General features: G+C 42.9%; 1 protein-coding gene across 4 annotated transcripts in view; it reads right to left on the bottom strand.

Annotated features, from left to right (window-relative positions):
• LOC137438919 (arf-GAP with SH3 domain, ANK repeat and PH domain-containing protein 1) overlaps positions 1-23,240 on the bottom strand; it is a 201,654-nt gene that overhangs the window by 26,208 nt on the left and 152,206 nt on the right. For all 4 annotated transcript variants that reach the window (XM_068134393.2, XM_078767435.1, XM_078767434.1 and 1 more), the window contains exons 14-21: positions 21,300-21,466; positions 21,044-21,177; positions 18,517-18,611; positions 18,200-18,371; positions 10,465-10,550; positions 5,151-5,266; positions 4,949-5,016; positions 4,737-4,844 (exon numbers count right to left, since the gene is read on the bottom strand). In XM_068134393.2, coding sequence (XP_067990494.1) covers positions 4,737-4,844; positions 4,949-5,016; positions 5,151-5,266; positions 10,465-10,550; positions 18,200-18,371; positions 18,517-18,611; positions 21,044-21,177; positions 21,300-21,466 — 946 coding nt within the window. The remainder of the gene's footprint in view (positions 1-4,736; positions 4,845-4,948; positions 5,017-5,150; positions 5,267-10,464; positions 10,551-18,199; positions 18,372-18,516; positions 18,612-21,043; positions 21,178-21,299; positions 21,467-23,240) is intronic.

Raw genomic sequence — 23,240 nt, 5'->3', positions numbered from 1 at the left:
CACCATGCCTCGTCAATGACGCATGTAAAGTTTTGAGTCAATCAATTTGGTGGTTTGAGAGAAGATTTTTTTAAAGGTTTCAGGTTAAATCAAATATGGCTGCCAAACGATGTGACCTATGATGTCAAAAATTTAATATTGCAATACAAATGAGTCATAGATCATGTGCATGCAATTTCAGTTTTTTAGGATAAGGAATTCGATTAAAACATTTTTGGCTTGTATACCACTTCACCTATGATATCATTATCATGCTTTTGTTCCCCATTGGGAGTACAGTACTTGACAATGTGCCAAGTTTAAATTTTTCCATTCAGCGGTTTCTGAGAAATAATTTTTTTATTATTTGCGTTTATTCCAAGATGGCTGCCATACCACGTGACCTATGACGTCGCAATTATCATAAAAACATTCTGCATGGGTGTCACTCCTACCCTGAAAGTTTCATCTCAATCAGACATGTGGTTGCTGAGAAAAATGAGGTTTAGCCCGTATGGATGGACGGACTGACGGACAACCGAAAACAATGTCTCCGGCACCCTTCGGGGGTAGAGGCATAAAAAAAACTATATGATGGGTTATCATACTGAGCGGGACGGCAGAAGTTTGACATGAGACAAGTAAACAAACAGAATCTGTGACAGGAGGTGGGTTTATAGGGAGGTGGACAGGAAGATTACTGAGGGTAGAGAACGAATAAAGTGGTTTGTCAGAGAAAGTACGATTTGGCAGTCAACAAGAACCATAAAATTAGATTGACAAAAAGAGGTGACAAGTGGTCTGCCCTCAATAGATCATGGCTATTGGTGAGACCCAGGAGATAATGTGACTGAACTTCCTCCAGAGGTAGTTCACAAAATAAGAAGGGATCGTGTGTTCTTTCCTTCACAAACAAGTTAAGGATACATAAATAAATAGGAGTTCTTTTCAAGGAACTTCAACCTAGAAGGAGGCCGTTCAGCCAATCAAAGCCTGCGCTATGGTTGCCAATCTAAGGTAGTTTGTCCGTGCTCCATAGTTTTGAAATGCTGATGGTCAAGAAAAGAAGCAGCACATATAATTTTGAAAGTCTTTGCTATGACTCAGCCAGAATCGGGTTCGAACCGTCGACCTTCCAGACAGACTCAGCACGGATGATCCAACCATGACACCACTGAGTCTGGTGTGAGATTTGTCTGGATGAATCATTATTTTTAGGTGTCAACCAGCCAGCATCTGGCCCTGACAAGGTCACTCAAATATACGAGTGAGAAATCATTGAGTACAACTGGATTATATAAGGTAGATACACTACATGCCCAAAAGTATGCTGACACCCCTTCTAATTTGTGTATTTGGCTGTTTCAGCCACACCGATTGCTGACAGGTACATACAGACTTGGCATTTAATATGGAATATTTTTTTTGTGGGGGTGTACTTACTTTTCAAGATGACTTAGAACCAAAAGTTCATTGGAATTATGTTGAAATTATTCTAGATTTTGTTAATGTGACCTTTAAAAGAAACAAAAACCACATTTGATATTTCGAAGCAAATAAATTGATCCTTGAAAGTGATGTAAACTGATATCGAACTCAATTCACGGACAGTACTGTGTTAAACTTCTGCACGTTTTCCAGAAGTATCTCTTTATTTTGCACATTAGCCAAAAAAAATTTCAACAAAAACAAAAGCAAAATTATGACTGGGATTACGGACAGTAAAATTACAGTTCAGTACTCCCCACGTATTATGACTGTAACCACGGACAGTATTATGACTGTAATTATGACTGTAACCCCCACGAGCATTCAGGAGAGCACGTACACGTTGAGGCATGCTGTTCACGAGATTTGCCAAGGTTTGGACAGGAATCGCTTGCCATGCAGTGACAATAGCCTGCTGCAATTCACGCACAGAGGCAGGCTGCTGGTCCAAGTTGTCGATTTGACGCATTAATTCTGCCCACAAGTTCTCTATCAGATTCATATCCGGGGACATGGCAGGCCACTCCATATGCTCTACACCACGGTCAGCAAGAAAGTGTTGGATCATGCGAGCAGGATGAGGCCGTGCATTGTCATCTTGGAAGACAAAGTTTCCTCGAAAGGCTGCACGAGCAAATGGAAGCAATGTTTCTTCCAGAATGACCCTGTACTTGAACTGGTTCAGGTTTCCATTCAGAACAACCAGGTCAATTTTGCCCCCTGCATGAAAAGCAGCCCAAACGGTCACCCCACCACCTCCAGCTTGGACTCTTGGCACTATACAATCTTCGTTGTGGGCTTCATGCACTTGTCTGCGCACTCGGACGCGGCCATCTTGACGATAGACCAGAAATCTAGACTCGTCACTGAAGGTCACGTGATTCCAGTGTCCTGGCTGCCATTGACGGTGCTCTCTGGCCCACTGCAATCGGCGCTGGCTGTGTTGTCTGGTCAGGTGTGGCTTTCTCAGGGGACGCCTGGCACGATAGCCTGCTTGAACCAGTCGTTGGTTGACTAGCCTTCTGGATACAGGCACATTTGTCAGTTGCTGCCACTCAGCCCTAAGCCGATTAGCTGACTTGGTACAGCCATTGCGGACTAACCGGTGCAGCTGGCGAGCATCTCTCCTTGTGGTTCTGCGTGGACGTCCTGGCCTCGGTATTGGAGTAGGGACACCCCTCTGAGCATTTCGTTTCAGGATCTTTGACACCTGACCTTGAGTGATGCCATACTGCCGAGCAATAGCACGCTGTTTCATGCCAGAATTTCGTAAAGCCACCACTCTATGACAAACAGCACAGTCAAGTTGACGGACCATCTCCAGAGGAAGTGGCAATAACTTTTGTAGACGTGCAGCAGTTGTTTTCCACTAATACAGAATGCAACAACCCTTATATACCCGATTGTGAAGCCAATCGTCAAATGTACCTGTCCTTACATTTTGTCACGCCACCTGTGATATAATCCCGCTATTGACTTCTTGCTGCGAAAGACAATCAGTGACATGGTTCTTTCAACAAAGACATCACCGAAGGGTAAAAGAAACTCACCAGATTGATATACTGAGTTCAGAAAGTAAACCCAAGTCAAGAAAAAAAAAACACATTCCATATTAAATGCCAAGTCTGTATAATCAAGCACACAGCCATGCAATCTCCATAGACAAACATTGGCAGTAGAATGGGCCGTACTAAAGAGCTCAGTGACTTTCAACGTGGCACCGTCAAAGGATGCCACCTTTCCAACAAATCAGTTTGTCCAATTTCTGCCCTGCTAGAGCTGCCTCAGTCAACTGTAAGTGCTGTTATTGTGAAGTGGAAACGTCTGGGAGCAACAACAGCTCAGCCACAAAGTGGTAGGCCACACAAGCTCACAGAACGGGACCGCCGAGTGCTGAAGCACATAAAAATTGTCTGTCATCGGTTGCAACACTCACTACCGAGTTCTAAACTGCCTCCTGGAAGCAATGTCAGCACAACAACTGTTCGTTGAGATCTTCATGCAATTTGGTTTCCATGGCCGAGCTGCCGCACACAAACCGAAGATCACCATGTGCAATGACAAGCGTCGGCTGGAGTGTTGTAAAGCTCGCCGCCATTGGACTCTGGCCCAGTGGAAACGCGTTCTCTGGAGTGATGAATCATGCTTCACCACCTGGCAGTCCGACGGACGAAACTGGGTTTGGCGGATGCCAAGAGAACGCTACCTGCCCGAATGCATAGTGCCAACTGTAAAGTTTGGTGGAGGAGGAATAATGGCTTGGAGCTGTTTTTCATGGTTCGGGCTAGGCCCCTTAGTTCCAGTGAAGGGAAATCTTAACGCTACAGCATACAATGACATTCTAGGCAATTGTGTGCGTCCAACTTTGCGGCAACAGTTTGGGGAAGGCCCTTTCCTGTTTCAGCATGACAATGTCCCTGTGCACAAAGCGAGGTCCACACAGAAATTGTTTGGCGAGATCGGTGTGGAAGAACTTGACTGGCCTGCACAGAGCCCTGACCTCAACCCCATCGAACACCTTTGGGATGAATTGGAACGCCGACTGCGAGCCAGGCCTAATCGCCCAACATCAGTGCCTGACCTCACGAATGCTCTTGTGGCTGAATGGAAGCAAATCCCCACAGCAATGTTCCAACATCTAGTGGAAAGCCTTCCCAGAAGAGTGGAGGCCGTTGAAGCAGCAAAGGGGGGACCAACTCCAAATGAATGCCCATGATTTTGGAATGAGATGTTCGACAAGCACATACGAGTGTGATGTTCGGGTGTCCACATACTTTTGGCTATGTAGTGTATTTGTAATGTAATGGAATTGTAATGTAATGTAATAATATTGTAAATCAGTAATGGAATTCGATCAAAAACATTTCTTCACTGCATCGCACAATCAATGGGAAAACGAAATGGAAAGATGTCATGAAGAGAAGACCTATAATTCATGGGTGCTGTTTGCATGTGCATAAACAATAAATCAGCAAATTAGATTGAGACACTGCGTGCAGAAAGCACAGCAAGATCTTCAGGAAATGTCGAAAGGTAATAAGCCCAGAAACAGCCCTGATTCTCTAATTGAGGTTCAATGTACAGCTGCCAGATCAGGGGTTTAAAGACCAGGTCAAAACTGAAGCTAATGGTCAGCGATTAGTTCAAACAAAAAGTGAAGCTACATGATGTTGGGAACAAGTTTGAATTATGTACAAATTGCTGCAACAGAGGAAACAAACCATCGTCGAGCATTTAAACCCGCTATATAACCCATAGGTCTTTCTTACCTTCTCTTCAAGATCATCATCACTCTCATCAAAGTCCTCTTGGTGGAGACCCCAGTCAAACTCAACATGCACATGAGGATTGAAGTTTCCTGCCATTGCCTGTTCCAGCTGTGAGGAGCACATGAGCGAGTCAACAAAGAAGCTAAAATTCGGTAAGATCGGGAAAAAGCAGGCGCAATTCAATGTTCAGCGGAAAGGCAACAATACCCTACCAGCTCCGTGCACTGCAGGCGATGAAGTTTCTTTGCAATATCCAACGCGGTCTCCCCAGCTTCATTCTCTGCGGTTTCAAGGAAATTACTCATAAATGCGAGACAAAACCATGACAGGAAATATTGTTCAAGAAGGAACGGAGGATGTTTGCAATGTTGTCGTGCACTTGTATAGTTCGTCAAATAAACGGACAGTACTCACGAACATCGGTCGAGGCCCTACTCCGGAGCAGGAGCTTGAGGCATTCACTCTGGTCATGTAGGCAGCAGTAATGCAGAGGAGAATTCCCCAACACAGTTTGCCTGTTCAGGTTTCGACTGCAACAGAAATAATAATTGTAATAACAATAATGATTTTAATAATAGTAATAATAAGCCTATTCACATTATTACAGTGGCTGAGAAACTCAGGGCTCAAAGCAAATATGGAAGTATTTATCATCGCTGCTAAAGACTCTACCTCTCCCAAAGTCCTCATCTTTGTCTACAAAAGAGAGCACCTGCTGTACGTGTCAACAGTACAAGGAATACCTGGATCATTTACTATCTGCAGGTCCAGTCCTTGCATCAACTGAATATCTGCAGCGCTATAACAACATTCACCGGAAGACGTGCAATCACTACAATATGGGAGCTGCAGAATAGTGAAATCGACACAGGCCACAGAGTGTCTCGGAAGACGGGGACACCACCATATTGTGGAAAAAGGAAGTGCATACGTGTCGAAGCATCGACGCAGCCAAATTGAAAAAATAGCGAAAGACAAGAAGAGTATGTGCTGCTGACTGAGAGATGTTACTGTTACAACAGATAGAAACATCACGTCAGTGGAGGTGCAGACATTCCAGAAAGACCAACGATGAATCCCGATATTGTTAGTGCTCAGGGTCATGATGAAGGAACGCGCTGAGTAGAGGGAGTGCAGAAAAGAGTGTTGCTGGGATCGGTGCACATTCTTTAGAAAGTATTGAAAATTAACTAAACAGCAGCAGTGTAAAATGGGAGGAAACATGATGCCAATGTCTTTAAAATGTGAAGAATCTTTTCAATGTCCCTTTCTCACAAAGGTGAAGAATCACTTTAAAAATGAACCTTGGTGTTGGCTTAACGGATACGGGTGGCTGACTTGAGATCTTAGGGTCCGGATTTCTAGCCCCTGTCAAGTTGTTGAATTAACACCAGGTGGGTTGACTCAGCCTGTCATCCTTCTGAGGTTAGCAAAATGAGTACCAGCTGACCGGTAATGGGGGGCACTGCATCAGCAGCACAGCCACACCCCCAGAAAATGATGCAGCAAAGCAGTCACTGGCTGTACACGAACCGTACCACCACCACTTTAAAAAAATTATTGTATCCGGATCCGCACCCTCCCACCTGCCTGCGTTGTGTCCCGTGGTGCCATGCCTCGGATGGTGCCTCGACTGCCAAAAATGTTGTGCTATTTTATTTCCCCCCTTCTTGTGTGATCTGCTTTCATGATATGACTCGCCACTTCCACATAAATAGATACATGTAAAATACAACGTCCATCGACCTCATGTTCGGAGTTCCGCCATGTTAGTTCGATTTGTGAAAAGCATTGCCTGACATTCTCTTTTCTCTGTGACTCAATACATTTTTGAATTGAATTACAACAATTTCCCACTTGAATTCCTCTTTTAAAGACTTCTGTACCAAGGTAAACCTTTGGGGTTGTCATTTTGATGTACTTTATGCATGTGTATGTATATATTACAGCACCAGAACTTCGAACAGGCCGCAGTGCCTCGGTCGCCGGAGTGTGTCCACCTCTGTCCATCCATTTCTATATCTATCTATCTATCTCTATATCTATCTCGATTTATCTCTATCTATATCTGGATAGAGATATAGATAGGGATTATAGATAGAGATATATATATAGATAGAGATATATAGATAGAGATATAGATAGGGATCAGGGATTTATCAATCCCACTCCACCCTCTATATCTATATCTATCCATATATCTATTTATTATATATTTATTATATCTATATCTATCTCTATTTATCTCTATCTCTATATCTATCTCGATTTATCTCTATCTATATCTATCTCTATATCTATCTCTATTTATCTCTATCTATATCTATCTCTATATCTATCTCTATCCATATATATCTCTATATCTATCTCTATTTATCTCTATCTATATCTATCTCTATTTATCTCTGTCTATATCTATCTCTATATCTATCTCTATCTATATATATCTCTATATCTATATCTATCTATCTCTATTTATCTATATTTATCTCTATCTATATCTATCTCTATATCGATCTCTATTTATCTCTATCTATATCTATCTCCATATCTATCTCTATATATATCTCTATATCTATATCTATTTATCTCTATCTATCTCTATATCTATATATCTATCTCTATATCTATCTCTATCTCTATATCTATCTCTATATCTATATCTATCTCAATCTCTATCTATCTGCCATGATATAGATCTATATCTATCGAGATATAGAGATAGATATATAGATATAGAGATAGATATAGATATAGAGATAGATAGAGATAGATATATAGATAGAGATATGTCTCACTATCTGCCATGATCTTTCCTGGGAAAACCACATTTCAAATCTGGCCTCCAAAGCCAGTCGCCGACTGGGCATCCTCCGTCGTGCGAAGTCCTTCCTTGGCACACCTGAGCTCCTCACCACATACAAGGATTTCATCCACAGCTCAATGGAATACTGCTCTCCCCTCTGGGCTGGTGCTCCTGCCTCACACCTAGCTCGTCTTCACGCTGTTGAAACCAAAGCATTCAGAATCATTGGAATCTCCAGCGATGAAGCTAACTCCAAGGGCCTCTCACTCACTCACCGCAGGCAGGTTGGTGGTCTTTCCGTCTTCTACCGACTCCTCTCTGGCCTTGCCCCCCCAGCTCTCTCTGGGCTCTGTCCCGCAAATATTCCTACAGGTCGCACAAGATCTGCCTGCAACCCTCTTATGATTAAACTGCCAAAATCAAGACTCTCTGCTCACCTTCACTCCTCTTTTCTCCCGCCTCTGGAACAAACTCCCTCACTCTCTGCAATCCCACTCCACAATCCAGGTCTTTAAAACAGCTGTTCACCACCATTTCTATTCTTCCCCCATCCAAAACCTTGATCTTTTCTATCCCCGCTAATTTCACCCCAATTCCACTTTTTTGAAATACCAACTTCTGTCCTGGAAGTCCTTGGTGTCCTTGTGTTTAATACTTCTCCCACACCCCCCCCCCCTTCCCACGCCTCCTCCCCCCAAGCCCTCTCCCTCCCACACATCTCCCTGCTCTTAAATGTTGTGTGCTCTCAAGTGTTTGTGTGCTTCCCCTTCTCTTGTCTTCCGCTCCCTCTTTTTATATACTTTGTTTGTCTCGTTGATTTGTTTGTGAAGTAAATGTCAGCTCTTTCACGAGCCTCGATTCAGTATCCAAAAAAACAAACAAACAAAAAAAGTCTATATCTATCTCTATATCGATCTCTATATCTATATCTATCTCTATATATCTATCTCTATATCTATCTATCTCTATATCTACCTCTATATCTATCTCTATATCTATCTATCTCTATATCTATCTCTATATCTTTCTCTATCTCTATATCTATATTGATGTCTATATCTATCTCTATATCTATCAAAATCTATATCTATTTATCTCTATATCTATCTCTATATCTATATCTATATATCTATCTCTATATCTATATCTATTTATCTCTATCTATCTCTATATCTATATCTATCTCTATATCTATATATCTATATCTATCTCTATATCTATTTATCTCTATCTATCTCTATCTCCATATCTATATCTATCTCTATATCTATATCTATCTATATATATTTATATCTATCTCTATATCTATCTGTATCTATTTATCTCTATATCTATATCTATATCTATCTCTATCTCTATATCTATCTATATATCTATCTCTATCTCTATATCTATCTATCTCTCTCTATATCTATCTATATATCTATATCTATCTATCTCTATATCTATATCGATCTATATCTATTTATCTCTATCTATCTCTATCTCTATCTATCTCTATATCTATCTATCTCTATATCTATCTATCTCTATATCTATTCTGCTCTATATCTATCTATATCTATCTCTATATCTATATCTATATCTATCTCTACATCTTTCTATATATGTATCTCTATATCTATCTCTATCTCTATATCTATCTATATATCTATCTCTATATCCATCTCTATATCTATCTCTATCTCTATATCTATTTATCTCTATATCTATCTCTATATCTATCTCTATATCTATTGCTATCTCTATATCTATATCTATTTATCTCTATCTCTATCTATATATCTATCTCTATCTCTATATCTATCTATCTCTCTCTATATCTATCTATATATCTATATCTATCTATCTCTATATCGATCTATATCTATGTATCTCTATCTCTATATCTATATCTATCTATATCTATCTATATCCATTTATCTCTATCTATCTCTATCTCCATATCTATCTCTATATCTATCTATCTCTATATCTATCTATCTCTATATCTATTCTGCTCTATATCTATTCTGCTCTATATCTATCTATATCTATCTCTATATCTATATCTATCTCTACATCTTTCTATATATGTATCTCTATATCTATCTATATATCTATCTCTATATCCATCTCTATATCTATTTATCTCTATATCTATCTCTATATCTATCTCTATATCTATATCTATATCTATCTCTATATATCTATCTCTATATCTATCTCTATATCTATCTCTATATTTATCTCTATATCTATCTCTATATCTATCTCTATCTCTATCTCTATCTCTATATCTATCTCTATATCTATATCTATCTCTATATATCTATCTCTATATCTATCTCTATATCTATCTCTATATTTATCTCTATATCTATCTCTATCTCTATCTCTATCTCTATCTCTATATCTATCTCTCTTTTTCTTTCTTTCTTTCTCTCTTTTTCTTTCTTTATTTTTCTGTCTTTTTCTTTCTTTCTTTTTCTCTCCTTTTCTCTCTCTCACACGTCCCTCCCATTCCTCACCTGCCTCCCTCCTCTCTTGTCTCTCCCGCCCTCCTCCACGCCCCCTCCCTCCCCCCCCCCCCTCCTCTCCCTCTCTGCCCCCTTTATTAAAATTCCCATCATTAAGCAACTCTACATTGCCCGGGCCTTTGCTCGCAAATAATCAATACTACTTATTTCATAATTATCCCCAATAATTTCAATAAACAACAACCAAATGTGTTTTTCTCTACTATTGAGGGATTGCAGGGCGATGTCTGAACATGTGAACAAACAACCATGTGAAATTAGTTTGTGCAACAAGTTCATATAAAAGGAAAACCAAACAAACAAAAAAACAAATGTACAACTCAACACCATTTCTCTGTGTGTTCATTAATGGAGACAAATCATTTTGAAAACAGCTACAGGAAAGTTGTCCAGTGTTATTTACCTGTTTTGCACCAAAAAATCAACCAAGTGCAGTGAGTTTATGTCCGCTAACCGCACAGCCATATGCAATGCAGTCTCTCCACCCTCCTGCAAAGCACCAGAATAGCAACATGATAATTGGGGGCATAGGGTGGTTATCTGGACAGTGGAGAGAGGGTTGTTAAAGTTACTGTGGAGCGTGGCAGGAAAGCCTCCATTTACTTAATGAGAGTTTTCTGTGTTTAAAATACAAAACCCAGCAAAATGGAAGGTCATGCTTAAACAATATCAAAAAGCAGAGATTAAAACCCAGAGGTACAAACCATATAAAATTCAACATGTTAAATATAATGCGACATATAATGTCTGGTTTGACAATGGAAAATAAAATGCAGACACCAATTTTAATTTTAATATGTACAGTATATATACAGTATGACTGACATGTCTGTCCACAAACTACTCCCTCAATTTTGGGGCTAGCCCCGCCAAACCTTTTGTGGAATATTTTGGTGTCCCAGTGGGAGAAAGGTTTCATAAATTTCTCGATACAATTATGATTTTGAATTTCCACCCATACGAAACTGCTCTGTTTCCGCACGTGAACTCATTCACAGTTTCAGCATTCGCAGTTTCACCATTTACCGCATATGGAAACATTTGCTGGTTCGATAAGATCTCGTCATTTTTATCAGCTTCATCATGATCATTAAAGGTACATAAATTTTACACAATACTACTCCCACATTATTGGGACCAGCTCCACCAATTTGTTTGTGCAGCTTTGAGGGTCCCTGCACGTGTCCTAAAACGGGTGGGAGTTTTCATAAAATTTACAAGATATCGAGTTGCACGGGTACCATGCATAAGTATTGGAACAGTGAAGTTTGTTATTATTGCTAAATACTCAAGAAATTTGGATTCGAGATCAAAAGATGAATATGAGGCGAGAGTACAGAAGGTCTGTTTTTATTTCTTAGTATTTCTATGCATACATGTCTTACCATTGTAGAACAATAGCACTTTTTATGTTCAGTCCCCCGTTTTAGGAAAATATAAGTAATGGAATAAATGGAAACCAGAAAGCATCTGAAAATGCAAAGCCCGTTTGCAACCGTTTGTATTCAGACGTCTTCTTCTTGTTCCGTATGCTCAAACTAACAAGTTTCAAATAAAATAGAAAATGAAAATTGATGATTTTATGCAACCTTGACCTTTAGATTAAAAAAAAATAATCAGCTTCTAGCTTTTGATTGGTGAACCAATTTAGTGACTCAATATGCAAATTCTGAAAATTTTATGTCAATTGGGTGAAGATCGACGAGTTTAGGTGATGCTGAGCTTTAACCTTTTGACCAAATTATTAATTTGTCTTCTCCATATCATCATAATAAAGCTTTGTTTAAAATTTGATGACAAACTCAAATGGTAAATTCGAATTTCAGGTCATTTGGATGAAAAATTATGATTTTAGTGACACTGACCTTTGACCTTTTGACAAAATTATTAATTTTCCCTCACTCTATTATCGTACTGAAGCTTTGGTGAAAATTTGACAATAGCTCAATTTGTAAAAATGTTACGGCCCGGACAGACAGGCACGCGCACACACGATTACAAATCTCTGTCTTGCTGTGCAGAGGAAGGGCTAACGGGCTCACTAACACTAACAAACAAACACAAACAAACACACACACACACACACACACACACACACACACACACACACACACACACACACACACACACACACACACACACACACCTCCGTCTCTTGCTGTGTAGGGGGACAGGCTAACAAATGCCAAGTATGGAAACGGCCGTAAGACAATGGTGATGATGATGATGATGACAGTGATGAGGATGACAGTGATTATAATGGTGGTGATGATGGTGGTGATGATGATGATGATGATGATGATGTGCATGGCACTGTGGCTGCATTGAATGGTGAAGCATAGCACTGGTGTGGAACAGTAGAGTTTTGTGGCAGTGTATGCATGTCATGTCAGTATTGGCTGCTTACCTTGTTTGTCCAATCCACCATATACAATCTCATTCTTGCTAAATACTGTTACATTTGTTGGGGTAAATGGAGGAATCCCATAGTATAGGTAGGATTGCATAATTATAGCATGGACCATGGATGTGTAAGAGAAATCTCGATGTACTTAATTAGGGAGACTGTAGCTTAAGATTGTTTATGTCTTCCCATGAGGGGTGAAGCAGTGATAATTAGTTAGGGATTGAGGTTAGTTTTCCCCAGTATGTGATTTTCCCTCTGTGATTTCCCCTAACGTTTTACATTTACAAGGCCGGCCATGAAAACCTCCATTAAACCACAACAACCATCCACTGCAAGCCAGGCAGAGCCGATTGGCAAGTAAGCCCCGCCCAATGGACCTAATAAGGAAAAAGGCCACGCCCCCAGAGTGGTCCGAAGGGTGTGCAAGAGAAGGCTGTGAGGCCACACCCCGAAGTTCATGATTGGCCGAGAGGGCCACAGAGTGACTTGGAAAGAGCTTTGCCATTGGTCGGTGTGACGTCATGGAGAAGCTTCCAGGGAGAAGAAGGGTGTGTCTCTTGGGGCTGAAGAAGGAGCTTGGTGTGTGTGTGCGCTTGTGAGGAAAGCTCTTGGGAGCTTTACCAATATCGGAGTGAGGAGGTTTTGGCGCGGCTGTGGTGCTCTTCGGGGAGGCTGGGGGCCGTGTTGTGCTGGCTGGCCAGGAATTGAGGAGGACGTCTTGGCTGCCCGCTTCACGGCTCGGTGCGCTCGTGGCGTCGGCCGGTGCCATATTGGGCACTCAAGCGTGGGAAGCGTTGGACTTGGCCACCACTGCCGACCTCACCAAAGTACTCGTTGGGACGACGAGCTGAGTGCACTATAAAAAGGAACATTTTATTTATCTTATCTTTCCCCTTGTTCATATTTGAGATTGTGTGGAGAGGAGGGTCCCTAAAAGTAGAATTTAATTCACCTCTCGTCTGATTCCCATCATGTCTCGTCTAACCTAGCTCGTCTTCACGCTGTTGAAACCAAAGCATTCAGAATCATTGGAATCTCCCGCGATGAAGCTAACTCCAAGGGCCTCTCACTCACTCACCGCAGGCAGGTTGGTGGTCTTTCCATCTTCTACCGACTCCTCTCTGGCCTTGCCCCCCCCAGCTCTCTCTGGGCTCTGTCCCGCAAATATTCCTACAGGTCGCACAAGATCTGCCTGCAACCCTCTTATGGTCAAACTGCCAAAATCAAGACTCTCTGCTCACCTTCACTCCTTCATTCCTCTTTTCTCCCGCCTCTGGAACAAACTCCCTCACTCTCTTCAATCCCACTCCACCCTCCAGGTCTTTAAAACAGCTGTTCACCACCATCTCTTATCTTCCCCCATCCAAAACCTTGATCTTTTCTACCCCCGCTAATTTCACCCCAATTCCACTTTTTTGAAATACCAACTTCTGTCCTGGAAGTCATTGGTGTCCTTGTGTTTTATACTTCTCCCTCCACCCCCCCCCTCCCTTCCCATGCCTCCTCCCCCCAAGCCCTCTCCCTTCCACACATCTCCCTGCTCTCAAATGTTGTGTTTGTGTGCTTCACCTTCTCTCCCCATCTTGTTTTCCGCTCCCTCTTTTTATATATTTTGTTTGTCTGGTTGATTTGTTTGTGAAGTAAATGTTAGCTCTTTCACGAGCCTCGATTCAGTATACAAAACAAAACAAAAAAAAAAAAAAAAAAAAAAAAAAAACCTCAACATTAATTTTGACATTTTCGTCTTGCATTTATTTTCATTAAGTTATTTGTTGAATTTACTGTCGTGTTTATTCGTTGTGGTTTTGGATTAAACCCGTGTGTTTCGCCAGGTAAACGTTTCGTCTTCCTTCATTCTGCGAGCGACAAAATAACCGCCATTTTCGGCTGCTCGCCTCGGGAGTAAAAGCTGTCTCGGCTACTTGTCCAAGGCTGGTCTTAACTAGCTACGGACAGGACGACTTACCAATGGATTATATTATGTGGAGACCAGACTTGGTGGCATAATGCTTAGAGCATTCAGTCCGAGTCTGGGGGGTCAGTGGTTCAAACCCAGGCCAAGTCATAGCAAAGACTTCAAAAATGGTACGTGCTGCTTCCTATCTTGATGTTCAGCATTTTAAAAGGTTAAGAGCACGGACATTCCACATAGGTTGGCATCTATGGTGAGAAGGAAATTCCTCCTTCAGAAATGCCCCGTTGAGTCGGTGAGAAAAGCGACACCATTGTTGGGACATCACTGATACTCAGAATATCCCAGGAAGTGACAACACTTCCATCAAGGTCAATGGCTGGTTGTCTCGTCTAACAGTCTTGTGTTGTGTATATTTGTGTGTGTGTGTGTGTGTGTGTGTGTGTGTGTGTGTGTGTGTGTGTGTGTGTGTCACCTCCAGTACAAGCCTTGGAGGCTTAGATCATGACCCCCATACTGTGTGATTCAATTTTGGTGAAGCAGGATATCTCAAAAAGTTATGGACAGATTTGAACGAAACCTGGTGGACAGGTTGGGTGTGTGACAAGGACGAATTGATTTTTGGTGAAGATCTGGATACAATAATTTCTTTAAATTTCCAAATCTATTCCTCACCATTGAGGGATAGGGCCCAAAACGACATATTGCGTGTTAATTCAAAACGTTGTGGACTGGTTCGGATAAAACTAGGTGGATGAGTTGGATAGGTGACAAGATTAAGCTGATTCCATTTTGGTTCAGATCCGGTCTATCAGTGGGATACAAAACGTAAACTGTTCAGCCTGGCGGAGGTATGTGCTCTACCAAGTGCCGTTATAGTTTATCTTGTCTTTGTCCTTTGTGAAGGGGTCACAAAGAACAATAACAATTCCTGGAATGCCACCAGCACACCACCGATGGGAATGACGCAATTTTCCATCATTATTTTAAAGAGAACAGAACAACAACAACACAACAACATGCATTTTAAGGCCATTTTCCCTGCTAGAGCGGGGGTTAGCATTGCGGTCCCCATGACAATCTTCTGCATTTTGCCATATTTTCTGCATCTCTCCTTGTTAACCCCCTTGCCCGCATTTCTTCTTCCACCATCTTTATCCAAGTCTTTCTCGGTCTTCCCTGTCCTCTACTTCCTTCTACATTCATTTCCATCACTCTTCTCAACCAGTCACTTTCATCCTTCCTCAACACATGACCAAACCATCTCAACCTGTTCCTCTTCACAGCATCCATCACAGGCTCTATTCCCTTCATCTTTTGCAATTCATCATTTGTCTTCCTCTCTCTCAACGATACTCCGCACATCCACCGAACCATTCGCACCTCCACCCTTTCCAGCCTTCGTTGCTGCTCTACGTTCACTACCCATGTCTCGCTCCCACAAATCATAACACTTCTCACACATGCAGCATACACCTTTCCTCTCAGCCTCAACGACACTCCCCTCCTCATCAGCACGCCACTCAGTTCCCGAAACTTCCTCCATGCACACCTCACTCCAGCAACCGTTGCCGAGTCTGTCCACCCCCTCCATTCAGCATGTCTCCAAGGCAGCAAAATGTTTTCACACCTTCCAGCTTCACGCCGTCTCCAAGATCCAACCCAACACCTCCTCCATCTGCAGCTCCCTCTGTGCACACCCTACACTTGAATGTAGCTGCCACACTGGTTAATGACCCTCGCAGACCACCGCACCCCTGATGAACCCACTCACCGCACATTGCACATTGAATGGAGTTCACTCCGACACCCAACCTGCACTCAGCACACGGCCACTTCCCAGCTCTTTCCACCTCACCACATGCTTTACCACTTGCCATCACCTTAGTCTTTCTGATATTCACCTTCAGACCTTTTGTCTCCATACATTCCTTCCACTTGTTCATCTTTTCCTTCAGTCCATCCATACTCTCCGCAATCAACACTAGATCATCTGCACACAACAACTCCCACGGTAAACCCTCCTTTACGTTCTGAGCCAGCACCTCCATCACAGCTACAAATAGTAGTGGACTTAGTACCGACCCCCGATGCACTCCCAACTTCACCCCAAACCCACAACCGTTCCCATCCCTCGTCCCTACAGCTGTGCGCGCTCTTTTGTACATTGCCATCACCACTCCGATCAACCATTCCTCCACTCCCAACCTCCTCAATGCCCATGTCAATACTTCGGGTGGAACCCTATCAAATGCTTTCTCCAGATCAACAAACCCAAGAAACAACCCCTTCCTCCCCTCCATGCACCTCTCCTGCAACCGTCCCACAACAAAGAGCGCGTCTGTCGCTCCTCTTCCTGGCATAAATCCAAACTGCATTTCGTCGATCTTCACCTTCTTCCTTATCCTAATCTCCAACACCCTTTCCAATACCTTCATTCCATGCTCCAACAACTTTATCGCTCGGTACGAGCCACACTCCAGAGGGTCACCCCTCCCCTTGCATAGAGGGACGAGGGTACTCAGTTCCCAATCCACTGGAATGCGGCCCTCCCTCACCACCAGATTACAGATCTCCATCATTCTCTTCACACCCCAACGTCCCGCTGCCCTCAACATATCCGCCACAACTCCCGTCGGCCCCTCCACTCCCCATTGCTTTTATCGCTTCCTCAACCTCCCTCTCAGCCATCTTCTCTGCCGGTCCCAAAACTGGGCCACTCTCTATGTTGCCATCCCATTCATTCTCTGCATTCAACAGTATTTCTATATATCTTTTCCATCTTCCTTTAATTCCATCTGGGTCCACAACGACCCGTCCCACTTCATCCCCAAAGCAACCCACCCCCATCACACCTCTCCCTCGCCATCTGCCCTGCAATCCTGAATACCGCTCTCTGACCCTCTTCTGAATCCAAGCGTTCTCCGAACATTCTCCCACATGCCTCCTGCGCCTTTGCTACCTCTCCCCCCACAGCCTTCTTGGCAGCCCTACAACTTTCATGCTCTGCTTCCTCTGCTCCCGAACCCTTCGCCCTCTGCCACACCCTCAACTTCTTCCTCTTCTCGTCAATTCTCCCTCCAACTTCATCATCCCACCACCATGTTTCCGAGTGCCTCGGTGGTCCTTTTGTCCATCCACATACCTCACCAACGGCTCCCAACAGACTATCTTTCATTGATATCCAACCATTTTCAAGCTCAACCACATCATCCTCTGCCCTACTCAGCCTCTCTTTTAATGCCTCCCTTACTGTCACCTCTTTCGACCTCCACACCTTCATTCTCGGTTGGTACTTCACCCGCCGAGCTCTCCTCGCACCTTTCACCCTTATGTCGCAGACAACCAAGTGGTGCTGTGAAACAGCCTCCTCCCCCGGGATCACCTTTGTGTCCCGGAGGTGCCTCTAAAGAGCCCAGAACACTTTTAGTAAAAAGCACACTACATTTAATGGTTAAGAATCATTTTCTTTTTCAAAATAAACACTCACCTTATCGGGCCAAACAAACAAAACAATCCTGTGCTTGAGTACGGTGCTTCAGCGCTGGATTGATTTTGACAGCATGCATTTGTCTACCTTGCTTTATGGCCTACCCACATTGCCTTGGTTGACATTAGTTAGAAGAATGCTGTTTTCGAACATTCAGAAGTGTTTCGATTTTGATCAGATGTGCTCAAATTTCTTGCCACATTTGACCAAAATGACAAAGATAGTGATTTTCAGCCTTTCACCAAAAATATTCTTTACCATCTCTGTTTAGTGTGTCCATTTAACTCATTTTAACTTAACCATTTTTTGTACTTATTATGATATCATACCTGTCCAATATTGGTCATAGGCTCGGCGAGATCAATTCCACCAGCAAAGGCCTCCAATAGGGCAATAACGTCCCGTTTATGCAGGGCATCACAAAGTGCGGTGGGACCTGCAGGATGGTAGGCGAACCTCCGCTCTCCATATTTCGCAACAATATACTCCTTGCGTGCATTCCTGAAAAGTTCAAAGACAGAGCATTGAGCAAGTGTGAATTAGGCCTTCACTGATGCCTGCCCGTTTGGAGAAGAGTTAACTAAACGGTTCAAAAGACAAAGTGAGAACCATATGGAATCAATAATACAGGAGGAAAAGCACTCACATATCACTTATTGAAGTCGGTTTCACTCCTTGGCCCGAGGGAAGGTTTACTTCCATTATCTGGTTGAAGCGAGCATTTCCAATGCTTTTTGCTAGCTGACCAGGCACAAACAGGCAGCAAATGCAAGCATCAACAGTAATGAACATGGATGAACAGAGGAAATGTGCAGACAGATGTTAATGAAAGAAAACACAAAGAGTGCAGGAGACGTCAAGTCAACAGTGTCTTAGTATACCTGGTACTTTATGAACGCATCTTGCTTGGTACTTTTAATCTTGTTAAGTTTAACTTGAGCAAACTGGAGTACATACAACAAAATTGTCTAACATGAAGGAATAATGACATCAAATTTTTACCCTCCACATCGTTTAAAAAAAAAAAACCGGGGGGACATTGTAGTCCGTCTGTCTATTTGGTTGTCTGTACGTCACACTATCTCCTCCGAAAAGGTTGGGCAGAAATTCACTTATACGGGAATTTGAGAAAGAAGAGAAAAGAGACAGAGGGCGTGGGGGGGGGGGGGGGGTGAGGGGGGGGGGTGGGAGGGAGAGATAGGGAGATATAGGAAGAGATAGGGAGAGATAGGGAGAGAGGGAGAGATAGGGAGAGTGAGAGGGAGATAGGAAGAGATAGGGAGAGATAGGGAGAGATAGGGAGATAGGGAGAGATAGGGAGAGATAGGGAGAGAGGGAGAGATAGGGAGAGAGAGAGGGAGATAGAGAGAGATAGGGAGAGATAGGGAGAGATAGGGAGAGATAGGGAGAGATAGGGAGAGAGAGAGGGAGATAGGGAGATAGGGAGATAGGGAGAGATAGGGAGAGATAGGGAGAGAGGGAGAGAGAGAGGGAGAGGGAGAGAGATGGGGAGAAAGAGAGAGAGAGAGAGATGGGGAGAAAGAGAGAGAGAGAGAGAGAGAGATGGGGAGAAAGAAAGAGAGAGAGAGAGAGATGGGGACAAAGAGAGAGAGAGAGAGATGGGGAGAAAGAGAGAGAGAGAGAGAGATGGGGAGAAAGAGAGAGAGAGAGAGAGAGAGAGATGGGGAGAAAGAGAGAGAGAGAAAGAGAGAAAGAGAGAAAGAGAGAAAGAGAGATGGGGAGAAAGAGAGATGGGGAGAGAGAAAGAGAGAAAGAGAGATGGGGAGAGAGAAAGAGAGAAAGAGAGAAAGAGAGAAAGAGAGATGGGGAGAAAGAGAGAAAGAGAGATGGGGAGAAAGAGAGAAAGAGAGAAAGAGAGAAAGAGAGAAAGAGAGAAAGAGAGAAAGAGAGAAAGAGAGAAAGAGAGAAAGAGAGAGAGAGAGAGGAGGGAGAGAGAGGGGGAGAGGGAGAAAGAGGGAGGGTGAGGGGGAGAGAGAGGGAGGGAGAAGGGGACAGACAGACAGACAGACAGACAGACAGACAGACAGACAGACAGACAGACAGACAGACACACACAACAAAACTGTGGTAACAGATAAAATGTAATCCCCTGTTAAGAATCACAATTAATCTTCTCTTCCTTCCTGTTGGTCCTTCCTTCCATGTAAGTGCTGCTTCATCAGGATGAAGATTACTGCACTGCGGGTTCAGTTACCAAGCAGCTAGCTAGCGCTTGCCAAGCCAGCCTTTCCTTATCAACGGTTTTGAATGAAGTGCTTGGTTGAACGATTAAGCCTCTTGTAAAGCACTCCGCGAAAAACTGTTAACTGAATACACCCCTGACGGTCTAGAGGCCCGAGTCTACATGTACTGTAATCTATATACCCCAGAGAGGATGATAACATAACCCTTCCAGCAGCTCATGTACAGAGTGGGTGCACTCATAGCCTGAAAGCCCACCAGTGTGTGTGTGTGTGTGTGTGTGTGTGTGTGTGTGTGTGTGTGTGTGTGTGTGTGTATATTGTGTCGTAGGCTTCGAACAGCTTGGCTCGGTCATTGTTGTTTAATCCAAAAGAGCATCAGTCAATTGTCATGAGTAGTGTAAATGCACGCACATCCTTATCGTTCGGTATCGCAACAACCCAAATAAATGATGAGAAGGTCATCATTGCTTTTACATTCTGTTCAATTAAGGTCATATGGCAGGCGCACTATTTTATTACCCATACCCAGCTGCTTCAAGGGCAATGAGTCAACTATAAGGTGTGGACTGGCATTAAATGTAAGCCAGACCGGGCAGTGCTTTATGTTCACAATTTTCCTGAGATTAGCACAGATTTCCCAAAGCAAAGAATCCCAGCACTGCAATATTTAGCATGGATTCAATTCCACATCCTCTGTGGTTCGAGCCCAGAGTCCTGGATTCAATTCCACACCATCTGGGATTCTCGGCCGGAGTCCTCGACTTAACCTGAACCCCCATCCCCTTCCCCCCTTTTACCTACATTATGTAAAGACGGTCCTTAGTTCCTTAGATAAACCCAAAATGAATTAGCAACGTTGGTACCGAAAAATATCTACCTTGATTACATCAGTCTGTGCATGGGAAGAGAGCGATAGCCTGGGATGGGCCTTTTGTAAAGGAAAGGCAATAAAATGAAGGAAAAGTGTACCAGCAGTTCAGCAGTCCCCAACACATCAAGTGTGAGAGACTGGATGCGAGAAATGTGCACACCCATTTCACGGTGGATTCCTGAGCATTCGATGCAAGTCAAGATTCCGAGATTCGTGGACAGCCACGTCGGATCTGCCGGAATGATGGTATAAAAAATTACTTGGAAAAGATTTGGCCCAATAACCGCGTTATAAGTCATGGCACAGTTTTTCAGTGAAAAGTCAGAGGACAGGATGTGACGAGGGTTAATTCACCTGGTGTTCGGCAGTCACAGCAAACGTCATTTCCGGGTAGCCGCTGTACCTCAGCAATTATGGCCTTGGTGAGTTCTCGGGCACTGCTGCTCTCTTCGGTTGTCGACTCTCCCCCAAAAGCCATATTCAAGGCCTCATCTTTACTGTTGGTCAGCACGTGGATCCAGCTGTGGGTTCCAAGGACAAAAAGGAGAAAAAATAATAATAAAAATAGAAAAAAAAAATAGAAGATTCTTTTGGGTCATTTCTCTTCATTCTCCAACAAGGAATAATAACACCAAATTTGACAGCTGGTGATAGGCGCAAAAGCATTATGATGAACATAGCAATCTTTAAGCTGCTATAATACAGAACTAATCCATACCCACTTCCTGCCTGCATCTCAACTGGCAAACCTCCTATTGCACATCTCAGCTGTTTCCGCTCGTGAATCTCAGCCACTACGCTCTGCAGCACAACTACTGTTAAGAAATCCGAAATGTCCAGCAGACTAAGTTTTTCTCTTCAGTGAGGTGTATTATTATATTATTAATCATCTCATTAATTAATATAAGCACACGGAACATGGTTTCCTATAATTAAAAAAATAGCCCCGTGTGGGCCTGACGGTTATTTCCCCACGGTTTCTGAGAAGATTGTAAAATAAATTACCTGAATTTGAGGTGAAACCCCTTTTTTAGCCTCTCATCGGGGGCGGATCTGGATGGGCACCACAAACCCCATGAGACCTGATGTTCTGATGTATTGTACCAAATTTGGTCCATATTGACCATGTAGTTTGTGAGGAAAATGTATTTTAGTGAATTATGAGGGATTCGGGGAGAGGGCCGATGGGGAGATACGGTCATGAGGAGCACAACTTAAGGTTAGGGCATGGTCCCGATGCCTCGTCGCGAGTTTGGTCTGGATCTGTCTTGCGATTTCTGAGATTTTTTGAATGAAATACGAATATTTGGGACAAAACCCCCCTTTAATCCCCCTCATAGGGGTGCATTTGCATGGGGAGCACAAATGACACCTTGCTGTCCTGATGTATCGTACCAAATTTGGTCCATAATTGGTCAGGTAATTTGTGAGGAGATGTTTTCGGCAAATGGTAACATGCAGACAGGCGGCCAGACACTGGGACCCACTCCATGAGTTATTGGGGTTAGAGTTAGGGTTAGGGTGCCTCCAAACACAAAAAAGAACTGTTACATGGCAGGGCAAACCAGAGTAGAATCAGCCACATTACAAGCATAAGCAGGTAATATAAACTCCAAAGTGAAGGATTTAAAGACTACACATTCCAAAAATAAGAAATATTTATGGCTGCCAACTTTGGTAAAATCATCGAGTGCTGGTCCGTACAGAACTCGGCATGGACCGCGGCAGCAAACCCAAAAGAACAAAGCAATGCGGCAAAAAAGTGGAACTGCTACATTACATGCATCATGTAATTTACGTAGGGTGTCGCTAATGGAGCTAGTTTTCAATTTGCAAAAGCCAGCCAGTCTTGCTACGTCAAGCTTTACATGTCATGCACCACACCTGTGTGCAATCCGTGCATCTCCAATGGCCAAGCCGTACACAGTGCATTCAGAAAGTATTCAGACCCCTTCACTTTTTTCACATTTTGTTATGTTGCAGCCTTATGCTGAAACCGTTTAAATTCATTTTTTCCCTTATCAATCTACACTAAATACCCCATAATGACAAAGAGAAAACAGCATTTTAGAAATTTTTGCAAATTTATTAAAAATAAAAAACTGAAATATCACATTGACATAAGTATTCATACCCTTTGCTATGACACTTGAAATTTAGCTTAGGTGCCTCCCATTTCTCTTGATCATCTTTGAGATGTTTCTACACCTTGATTGGAGTCCACCTGTGGCAAATTCAATTGATTGGACATGATTTGAAAGGCACACACCTGTCTATATAAGGTCTCACAGCTGA

Source organism: Myxine glutinosa, chromosome 13 (genome assembly GCF_964187855.1).
Source record: "Myxine glutinosa chromosome 13, kmMyxGlut1.1, whole genome shotgun sequence".
In the NCBI taxonomy this organism is placed as follows: domain Eukaryota; kingdom Metazoa; phylum Chordata; class Myxini; order Myxiniformes; family Myxinidae; genus Myxine; species Myxine glutinosa.
Note: the sequence above shows the minus strand (reverse complement) of the source record. Positions and strands in the feature narration are given on the sequence as shown.